At 44.4% G+C, this 11,654-nt stretch overlaps 1 protein-coding gene across 1 annotated transcript; it reads right to left on the reverse strand.

Moving 5' to 3' along the window:
• Positions 1 to 1,880: 1,880 nt before the first annotated feature.
• wnt11 (wingless-type MMTV integration site family, member 11) lies at positions 1,881 to 10,539 on the reverse strand. The gene is made up of 6 exons (XM_067257187.1): positions 10,394 to 10,539; positions 8,947 to 9,129; positions 7,507 to 7,751; positions 5,946 to 6,223; positions 5,473 to 5,765; positions 1,881 to 2,986 (listed from the first exon to the last, which is right to left on the reverse strand). The coding sequence occupies exons 2-6, from the start codon at positions 9,027 to 9,029 to the stop codon at positions 2,812 to 2,814; spliced, it is 1,074 nt and encodes a 357-aa protein (XP_067113288.1). The 5' UTR covers positions 9,030 to 9,129; positions 10,394 to 10,539; the 3' UTR covers positions 1,881 to 2,811.
• Positions 10,540 to 11,654: the final 1,115 nt, after the last annotated feature.

Below are 11,654 nucleotides of genomic sequence, written 5' to 3' on the forward strand. Positions count from 1 at the left end.
GATGTGAAATGACTGAAGTCAGGTTTCACAGTAGATCCATACTATACTGCATAGTCCAGCTCATACAAGCATGGCTGACGGAACAGCATGGTTCTACTCACCTCATAAGCTCTTTGACAGACCAAGTTGTCAGAAACAAGGTTTCCAACTCTGGTCCTGTCAGTGGCCCTTGGGCTGGGCAGCAACATAGAGGGCAACTTGTGACAAGTCACTCAACAGGTTAGGTTCACTTACTCGCAAGTGGCGACAATGGCCCCACCGACAGACAGCAGACAGAGGGAATGCGCACACACACACGCACACACACACACACACACACATACGCACACATATCCTTCAGCCCAGCTGCCAGTCGGAGGGATGCCAATGACTGAGGAGTCCTTGAGTCTGTCGACAGAAAGGGTTGTGTGGAGAGAGAGCCTGCTCATAGACCTGGCCCTTTATTCTTCAAAGCTGCGATAGGTAACAAATTCAAATATGAGAAACAGCGCCCCTTCAATTCTTGTCTGAACTTTGCCACTTTCCTCTCGCTCGAGTTTGACTGACAGTGGTTCCTCTCGCTCGAGTTTGACTGACAGTGGTTCCTCTCGCTCGAGTTTGACTGACAGTGGTTCCGCTTCACCAAAGGCGATTGCCTGGAACAGGATTGCTGAAACACAATTTACTGGAAAGTAGCGGGCCCCTCCAAAAATCTGAAATGTACATTCCACTTGCACTGATCTGTATCACCGTGTTGCTAAACAACACTCAGGGGGCCTCATTAGCTTACACAATATGTTTATAGGGGGACACAGACTTTCTTTTTTGCTTACCTATTTTACCTTTACCCTAGGTTTCCCTATCCCTTTCTGTATTTACACACAAACCTACAGCGGGCCTATAGACGATGCTTGGTGTGAGAGCATGATGAAGATTTGCAGGTTTGTGTGAACAACCTTTTGTTTCATCAGCCCCATGTGTTATCACAGCCTGAAAATGGTTTGGTATCACTGACAGAGGTTTGGCTTGACTACTGGCTAAGATTCAATCTGGAACTTTCTCTGTGGTATATTTTTTTTTACCGTTCCACTCCCTAACATAAAAAGCCAGTTAAACACACAACCCACTTCTCAACCAATTTGTAAGGATTAAGTGACTACTGCAAACAAACCTAGGGGTCATAAAAGGCCTCTCTATAAAGCTAATATAACAATGATTGCATTCCATAAATAATACTGTCCGTCCCCTGCAGTTCCATAGTGTTTGTTGCTATTTTGGCAACAAGCAGCGGTTTGTATGTCTGGTGTAGTTTGGAGCTCCAGCGTGTGAGAGCTTTTAATACGGGCCAAAATGCCGAACCAGCAACCTACTCAAAAGCTATTTCTGTCTGTTTAAAATCATGAGAACCACTTCAGCCAACACAAGACTGGTCAGAGGGCAATACCTCAGCTCGACAGAGTGCCAAGTATGTTCCCTCGACAAACAATCTAACCCTTTGTTTTGGAATAAATTCAATTTTGAGTCTTTTAATTGGTTATTTGGCCATACAGAGGTCCACCTAAAGATTGCCTAAGCCAATGATAGATGTGATCCTTGTAAAGAGATGGAATGTCCAAACAAACACTTTCCCAGGATGTGGGGTTGATCCTTAGTTCTAATTAGTAGTGTTCATTTTCTTTACTGTCAGAACAGTGTTCATTTGATATTTTCTTAACACTTGGAGGTGTAATCAATTACAGTAATGCTAAGAGGGGAAAAAGCATTGTCGATTCCAAAAACAATTCTGGTATGATTTAAAGGTTTGTTCTTGCCAAGAACCATCAGAATCAGCTATATATTCATTAGGAGGTCGATGTGTTGTTTTGGGAAAAGAAAAAACGTTTCAATTCCATCTACAGAGCTTAAAGATTCTTTAATTTGTTTATAAATATTTCTTTCTTTAATTCAGCATACAAAAAGACAGTATGTACATCCACACAAAAGTGGTTTACAAAACGGCATTGAAGCAGACCCATACAGTCGACATGCTTTGAATGTGTTCACTTGTGGACAACTTGTGTGTGTATTTGTGTGTGTGGGTGTCAAACATTATGCACTGCTTTAAACACTAAGAGTTCTTTGTCCTTTTCTGCAAATGCACAGCGATGAAGCATCTCCACTATCGAGTACCAGTGCTTAAGTGTCCAGTCAAACAAAAGTCACCAGAAAGTTCCACGACTGAAAGTACTTGAAGTTCCCTTTTGTGTGTTTCTTCTTCTTCTTCTCGGTTCACCTCGTTCTCTGAGTACCATTAGAACAAACGCCCCCCTGGATGCTCCAGACCCCTTTTGAATTCCAGAGAATTCTCTGAAATGTCACCATCAGAACATGAGAGACACTCAAGAGAGTGCTGAGACTTCAGTTTCTCTCATCCAAACACATGATCCAATATCACTTCTTTTTAATAAACGTATAAGAAAATAGATTTTCAACATCCGAGTAGGGCGAGTGTATGCAGGTGTTACGAAACAAGAGGAAAACCCCTGGAGGACGGTGGTCTTGAACGTGAACTGACAGGCCTTGTCTCAACAGCTCAGAGCCAAAGTTCACGAAAAAACCAGAGAGAAAAAAAACGTCCCAACTTACCGGTTGGAGTTTTGTCGAAATATAATAATTAAACAAAAATAAACCGTTTTCTTGTCAAAATATACATGCTGAAGCTTAAGACAAAAGTAAGCCTTCTGGGTAACGTAGTGCTTTGGTTATCTGTGCCCCTCCCTCTCCCATAGATACCGGAGTTGGCGGAATGGGTGGGAGGGAGGGTGTGTGTTTGTAAGTGAAGGCAGAAGGGACTCATTTGCAGACGTATCTCTCCACGATCCTCTCGCACTTCTTGCAGGTGACGTAGCAGCACCAGTGGTACTTGCAGTGGCAGCGTTCCACCAGCTTCTCTGTGTAGGGGTTGTAGCCACGGCCGCAGCACATCAGGTCGCAGCTGTCGCTGCCCACCGAGGTCTTGTTGCACTGCCTGCCAGCGCGCCGGGAGGGGGGGGGGCAGGGGGAGAGGGGGGAGGGGGAGAGGGGGGCAGGGGTGAAAGAGAGGTGGGAAAGTGAGGGGAGACAAAGAGAGTGGGGGGGGGGGTAAGAGAGAAAGAGAAAGAGAGGGAGTTCTGAGTTAGACATTCCAACTATTACTCAAACTGCAACAAATCTTGTGTTCCAGCAACCTCGCCCCCAGAGTCACCACCATATTCCCATTTATTCATACACAATTCTCCCAAACGACGTCCTCCCTCATGCAAACAAAAGTCTACCACTAGTCTGCCTCTCTCTCTGAGCCACATTATCCAATGAGAGTCACTGAGAAGGCCCACAATAGTCCCCTAAAACGAAGCTTGATGAATGCTTTGTGCGTTCACCCAAAAACAGCAACACCCCCTTAGAGTTGCTGCATCTTTGGGGCTAAAGGACACTTGGGACTCATTCACCCCTACCGCCTGGGGCATCCAGAGAGGACACAGCAGCCCCGACCCTAAATCACAGTGAATACTCAGACCTGCCTGCTCTTAAGCTCGCTCCACATAACTGCATTGTTTCATAATGGCTCGAGTGTTAATGGTCAGTCGGTGAGTGAGGCCAGACGGATGGCAGGCGGAGAAGAGGAGTGAAGGAGGAGTGGGACTGGCACTGGGAAAAGTAGGGCAGGGTCATTACAATGGCAGCTTTTGGGACCAGCCAATTAACAATGGCTGTGGACCAGATATGCTTTGTCTGGGGAACTTTGACCTTCTAGTGCCATGAACGTATCAGACCGCTCCCTCACAAGACCTGCTTCAGAGAGTCACTTCACCGCTCAGCTTTGGATGGTACTGATGTTCAGCATGCGGCGGTTATGTGTTTACCACTGGCAGCTTCCCACCCCAAACACATTAATACAAAGCATCCTTACACGAGTGAATATCACAAGGCAGATAAGGACATCTTTGAACGAGCTCAACATTTCACATGTCTGTTTCTAGCTCAGAAAGACATGTTTGCTTCCCCACTTCAGGTATCATCAATAGGGGTCAAAGTTACCCATGGCGAGGAGTGACGAGATTAGAAGTCACTTCAAGGGTAAAGCCAGATAACACCATCCTGAAGTGGACACTGCAGAGCGCCGGGGTCCGTCCCCGAGTCAGCGGAGGGTCGTGGGAGTGCCGTAGGACGCGAGGGCAGCGTGACGAGGCCAGGAGGTGTGGGACAGGCCGTTGGAACATCCTCCAGATCCCCCCCCCCCCCTCACAGAAACACAGGCGGCACGTCAGTGTCACACGTCCCCTCGCCGACAGACAGCGACGATGGAGGGGGTGACGCCTTGTGACTTGGCGCAAAGCACTAAATATACACGCGGTGTATGGCGTGCGTGACGGGCTCTTATCAGGCCTGGGGACAGGGCATGCATGGGGCGCGGAGAGTGCACCTGATGTGGAGCATGTCTGCAGGTTATCTGGGAAGACAGCGGGAGATGAGGGTCTGGGGGGCCTTGACCAGGTTAGTCACTTAGACTGGCTGCCTCCAGGGGCCACTTCGGGGGCACGGCCCCCTCCACAGTGGAGTGACTGTGCTGCAGTTATCATGTGGCAGACATCAAACACAAGCGCAGCTAGCTCTTTATTTATCTGACTATTGTTTTAGCTTATAATTGACTGTACCTAAGTTAGTGAACCAACAACAACTGCCAGATGCTGTAAGTCAAATTATCCAGCTTCAAAAGCCTTGCTCCAGTACTCACAGAAAAACAGACATTCAATAGGCTGACAACATGGTATCCAACAGTAGCGTATATGTAAGACAGGTCAGACGTTACACCATCTGGCACTTCGTTCAGACAAAGAAAACCCAAACTTCTCACTGGGTTCTCACAGGGTTCCAACCAACACGAATAAAAACACCACAACCAGAGCCGTGGAGTCTGTCTTTATCTATGGGGGTGAGAGGGGGGGAGGGGGTGTGTTGAGAGGTGGGGTCCATTACCCATTTCCCCTTACTGTCATGCTCTCATATTGATATCAGCTGAGTGGACTCAGGCCCTAAGAATAACTGCATTACTCACTGACTCTGATAGCAACACAAGGGCCCCAGTCACAAAGGCCCTGTCAGTGACACGTGCTCAGACAGGCCACAGACAGGCCAATCTCAGGGGCCAACGGCGTTATCGGGCCTGCTCCTAGCACAGTGGAGCCACCAGGGAGGCCCACAGCTCATTAGGTCAACATCCTGACGAGCCCACTCCGACAAACAAACATCATGGGTCACTTCCTAACTGCCAGCGATAGGGGACTGTGCCCCCATGAGGTGGTTAATATGGGTTAGCTGTGACATCAAAACAGGGGAATGTTTTATCGACTGAGAACACGCATATTCACACATCCGACTGTGCCCAAGTCTCTCTCTCTCTCTCTCTCTCTCTCTCTCTCTCTCACTCTCACTCTCTCTCACACATACACACAGCGGTATTCCCAGCAATCTTACCTGTCCTGGGTTCCGACGGAGCCTAGTTTGTCGTTCTTAGAGCAGAAGTCTGGGGAGCTCTGTAGATATACCAACTCGTTGTCCCTCACGGGCCTGATGTCGATGTCCTTGGGGACCAGCTGCTTGCGCGTGCCCATGGGCCGGTGAACCACCTTGGTGGCAGACAGGTACTTGGTCTTCAGGTCCATGGCGACGTCTCTCAGGTCCTGGAGACCCCTCCAGCAGGTCCTTATGGAGCAGGAGCCGGACACACCGTGACACTTGCACTTCATCACCAGGGCGTCTCTCAGGGCCTGGGTGGAGCGGAAGCCGATCCAACATTGTGGTTAGCAACTAGAAAATATACTGTGTGCGTGTATGTGTGTGTCCATGAATGTGTGTGTATGTGCTTGTGTGAGTTTGTATGTGTGTGTGTGTGTCCGTCTGCCTCATTGCCTGATTAGCCTGATAGCATCAATGCCTTATGAACCCACCTGTCTCCCCACTTCGCTGTTGTGCAGGTGCATGAGCTTGTTGGCGTGCGAGCCTGCTCTCTTCATCTTCATGGGGGCGTCGGAGAACTTGGAGCCCATCACCAGGCCGTAGTGCAGGTTGTCGGCACAGCCCCCCCAGCGGTAGCCCGGCTCGGGGATCTCCCCAGGGATGGGCCCACACGAGCACAGACGCAGGTCCCCTGAAGTGCACGCCCGCGCGATGGTGTGGCTAATGGCCGCTGCCGAAAGTGCGTAGACGAACGCTGATTCCCTTGTGCCTGGTGGGTTGGCGGGGGGGGTCAGAGAAAATTGTTGTCAGCATGGCCACAGATATTTTACGGTTCAATGTTTATAATTTCCCTCAGCTTTATTTATATGAACGAAGATAGAAAACGTGTGGACAATGATATGTAATGTTGAGCCCTCACAGAAAATAGATGTAATTGGTGATGAAATGTGTACACAAAGGGCCCATCAGTTTAAGTCAAGACTGAATAATGGCCGTGAAAGGAGAACCATGCCTGGACGAAGTATAACTACATCAAAGACATAATTGTCTGAAGAAGCCAGTGTTCTCTGTTCCCATAGACTTCTCTAACTCTGGGCAGATGGGCTCTATCTTCTAAGGCACATCATCTAGCTCTCTCCTCAAACATTTGATTAAGAGCCAGTTCTTTGTTGTGGGAGGGTTTATATCTTTACCCAAATTCAATGAACCCATCTTGCATTGGTGTTTCCTAGCCTGGCAAGTGCTTTTTAAGGCAATGGAGATCAACTTATCAAAGGACAAGTCCGGGAAAACGTATGGGAAGAGGTGCATTCACATGACAGCAGGAAGTTTGGGAATACAGACACATGATTAATCAAAGACTGTGGCATTTATACATTAGTAATAATTAGTTCAACAGGGAGTATTTTCAACTATAAGTATTAACAAAGGGCTTCTCTTTTCCTCCGCGTATCACAGAGTTAGTTGGTTGGCAATATAAAATCCAGATGCTGGGCAGGTCTATCCATACAACATAAATAAGAGATTTGAACCAGACAAGAAGAAAGGATTCTGTAAAAAAAGATGTTTAGATCCTGTCTCATTTCCAGCTCTATCTCTCACATGAATGGAATCTATTGTGACATGCTGAAGAAATTCAGCTCAGGAACCGTCAAGTGAAATAGACTGCTGCATCAAATACTGAACTGAGAAAGACATTGTGGCACAGATATTTTGGAGGTGGGTGGTACGGGTGATAGAGGACATATTCTTTCTTTGAACGGGACACAATGAAGGTCTCTGGTTGGCACATTCTCCAAGCCCATAGACAAGAAGGACCACCGAGGACGACTATTAAGGCTTTCTCTCTTTCTTTTGCTAATAAAACACTTTGAGTAGGCCTTAAACCTCACCAAGGTCACTGAGTTGCTTACGTGCTTTTACTTAAGACAGAAACGCTCACTGGTAACAATTTCAATGATCTTTCAATGATTTCCTGTCCAAAAAAAACACATCACGGCAATAATTACATGTTTTAAACTCAATGAACTTGTGTTTCTGGACCAGTTGTACCTCTGTCCAAGTCCGGACTGTACTTTGGGGAGTCACTAGGGATGTCTATGGTGGAGCAGTTCCAGCGCATGTCGGAGAATGTCTTCTGGCAGGTCTTCTTGACCTCCCGCGCCGCCTGGATGATGGTGTGCATCAACTCCAGGTTGCTGCGACAGAGCTGGGCCTGGGAGGACACCAGGCCAGGCAGTATCTTGCAGTGCTGGGTTTGGTTGATGTGTAAAGACCCAGGCGTGTGTGACAAAGCTCTACAACAGGAAAAACAACCACACGGATCAATATACAGGCACATTACATGGACAGTACATGGACAATGCATGATCTTTAACATTAACACAACAGAAAACATTCCTACATGCCGGCTAACAGTAGATAACTTGGAATTGTGTGTTTCTCGTCTATAATTTAAGTATGGTGGGGTCTTAAAGTCAAGTCTGCAATTCGTTTCTTTGCAGAACGCATGCACCTTGACCCATATTTAGCTGACAAACCACACACAGCATCAATCTGTCACCATCAACATTCTCCTGTCAAAGGGTTTAACCTACTCTGACTTTTCAGTTATGACGTGAATCATCTGTTTATAGACATATAAAATAGACACCGTCTTTGCACTTACAGAGGATTAGCTGGTAGAGATACTACAAGCAAAGCTGGTCAGGCTCTGAACTCTGTTTTGGAAACGTCTTTGCTTCTGAGTTCGTGAGAACCAGATCATTCCTCCTACAACTTGGCCTGTTTCGCATTAAGAGAGAGGTTGGCCACTGCTCCGTGCCCAATGATAAGCTGTGATTCCCCAGTGCTCGTGGTAACCCAGCTCTCGCCCCGCTCGCAGGTGTTTACGGCCGCATCTGTTTTGCATCGCCGGCCGTGCATTATCAAGGCTAGAGGAGCCTGCTTTTGGATTTAGCACATGCTCTACCATGTCCCCGAGGTGCATTTGGTCAAGTGTAAAAGGTAAATTTGACAACAATACTCTCAAAAGTTTCAGTATGCTACGACTACGGATACGTTCCATCAGGAATAGTGTAGATTGACAATGTGCTGCGGCCTGTGTCAGTCTTCTATGAATTACAGAAAACTTAGACTATACAAAAATGGAAGTAATCGCTCACTTCCAACTTAAGGTAAAACGCACGCAGCACATTTTGCAAAGTCATATTGCTAATAGGCTACTATTTATAGAATTCATATTGCTCATTGACATCAGCTACTTCAACAGAGTGGCATTAAAATAATTTTCTTATCCGATAATTTGAGACAAATAACCCACGGCCTGACTTCACTTCAACGTTCATTGGGATTCAGTCAAGTTATTCAAAGGAATGTCCTTAGAGAATTTAATTTTTATTGCCAAAGCAATTTACCCACATGCATTAAACATTTAAAGAGTGAAACAAACATTCCTCAATCTACAGAAAGAAGAGAGAGGAGGGTCCTTACAGCCATTTGATGCCAGAGCAGATATGCGGCAGCAGCAGAACTGTGAGCAAACACAGGGAGAGGATTTGAGAGGTGCTCTTCATGGTGCTTGTGTTCCAGTTAAACGGCACGAGACACAGGTGGCTGTTGGCTTCTTGGCACGGAGGTGCAATCAAAAGTCAACTGTCATGGCAACGCCTATCCCTGTTTAACAAAATCAAAGACATCTCAGCATCAGGCGACATCACAAAAACTCATTTAGCACTATCACGCCCAAATATTCTATCCGAATACAGTTGTCCTAACATACTTTGAGCATTATAGTACGACCAATCTACACCAAATAGTCCTACACAAATGTGAAAGGGGTTAAACACATACTTTTTAAAACACTTTAAGAATAATCACTATAAAGAATTAAATGATGACCCTCCTTGATATTAAGTAGCCTAAACCAACTGCCTATATTTCTCAAACCTATTTTCATTTCCAAAAATGTCAAACACCAGCCACTGTCCAACATGGCTGGCCAATGCCCTGAACCATATACTCAACCGTGATATATTCTAGTTGAATTAACAACGCTGGTCCATTTCGGGGGGAAAAATCTCTGGAATTTGAAGATCTCTGATCACTACAACATTTCCACAAACCAGCATTCTACCCTCCAGTGGGCAGGACTGTAGGCTATATCTGACGTTACCTCTATCAGATAGCTTTTTATTTGTGCGTGTGATGATAAGAAATCTGCTTGAAGAGTGCCCTAAATCTATTTAGTATAACACACAAACTATTGTTTTTAAATTTGAGGTGATAAGAAGTAGGGACCAAGTAACAAGCTTGAGATTCAAGCGTCATTGTGGCTATATTCTTCTTTGTGGAATCTATAGGCAAATATATTGTTCAAGTCCCTTAAACATGAGTGTTATAGCCTACCTACTGTACATAAGTCGTCTACAACATTTCAGTTGGCCTACAGCTAGTCATGCTAGTTGAACATGTAGGCCTATCTACAAATATTCTAAAGATTAGGCCTATTATTTTAAGGCAAATTAATATAAACGTTTTTAATATTGAATTAGGATAGACAGAAATAGTAAATTGCTATAGCCAGTATCACTGCTGTAAATACTTTTATTTCTCTTTACCCCAATCATGTAAATTTAAAATCAATTTTAGTTCAGAAAATCATGTAGATTCTATACATCCAACTTTGTTAACTTCATACAGTTGATAATGTTTTGCAAAAATGTTTGATTTTAGAAATGTTTACCAATTTATACAAGAAGCGTTGACTCCCTTTGAAGACTTACGCAAATAGCCTATGTTTTAAATCATGGCAATACGATCCTTACAAAGTTTTCCAACTCTTTATATAGCCATAAAGACACAACTTCATTCACGGTTTCATTGTCTGCCATCTCTACTCGAAATAAGACCAGCCTATCATTCTATCATCGTGCCTTACCTTTTCACGAGTTATATTTGTTTTAGTGTCGATTTATAAATTCCGTGTAATATCCTTTTCATTCAATATCCACCAAATATATTTGTAAATCCACAGGATCGCAATAAAAGTGATTCCAAGTGCGAAGTAGACTACGCATCCTTTAACTCCCCAACAGCGCTTATCTCTCGCAGGTTCCTCAATGGTCTTTCGCGTTGCGGAATTTGTCGGACTCTCGGCAGCAGAACAGCTTCACTTTATAAGTACTCCTGCCCCGCTTTGATCTCCCTGGTGATGTCAGGCACAATTAGCATAACAAAGCAGACTGGATTTCAAGGACAGTTTGACATACAGTTTTGTTGGATTATCTGTTCCTGTTTAACAGATAAAACGTAAAGTAATTTATTAAATAAAAAATGTCTCCTTTTTTCACCATAGCCTATTGGCAATATTAATATATTATTGTGAAGACCTAATGATCATTTTGCAATTTTATAATAATGACATGAATATTGCTTGCTACATATCAGTTAACAGTGTTTGCATCCCCATCATAGATTAAACTGCAATCCATTTCACATCAATTGTTTTCCATTTAAACTTTTCCAGTTAACTGAATTAGGTCATCTGTTTTAACCTGAAAGCTGCTCAAAAGTCGCAGTCACGAGCTACTGATTAAAATTTCCAAAATCTAAGACAGGCTATCCTGTAAGTATTGGATTATAGGCACATTTCTTATGTGAATAAAATAATAGACCTATACTGCCAGAATTGTTATAACATGTAGGCTATTAGCGATCAATTTTGGCCCTAGTATATTCATTGCCACGAGGATTTTTAAATGTTGGTTCTAGATTTTATTTTTTATTTTGGCCTCCTAGTGATTTGAACTACATAATGCTAACTGCAGCCACACGCCTACGTTGCTAAATTACCATGTCATTAAGATACCTTCATTAAGACTGTTTCCACAGTCTTAACGTTATTTTAAACGAGAGGGAACTCCGGTAATTGTGGGGTTTTTCCTTTTCAGATTGGCCTCTTTACAGTGGAAAACTTTACAAGAAAACACTGTTGCAAAGCAATTCACAACATTCTACTCTACTGCTGTATGATATTTTTCCACAACAACGAATATTGTTTAGTACATATTCATACATACAGTGATAGTCTTTCCCCCTCTCTTTTATACATTTAGAAAAATGAACCAAACATTTCCTAGCGAGAAATCTAGAGAGGCATTTTAGTTATCATACGAAATAAAGACAAGAAGGTGGTGGAG

Source organism: Osmerus mordax, chromosome 19 (assembly GCF_038355195.1).
Source record: "Osmerus mordax isolate fOsmMor3 chromosome 19, fOsmMor3.pri, whole genome shotgun sequence".
NCBI classification, from domain to species: domain Eukaryota; kingdom Metazoa; phylum Chordata; class Actinopteri; order Osmeriformes; family Osmeridae; genus Osmerus; species Osmerus mordax.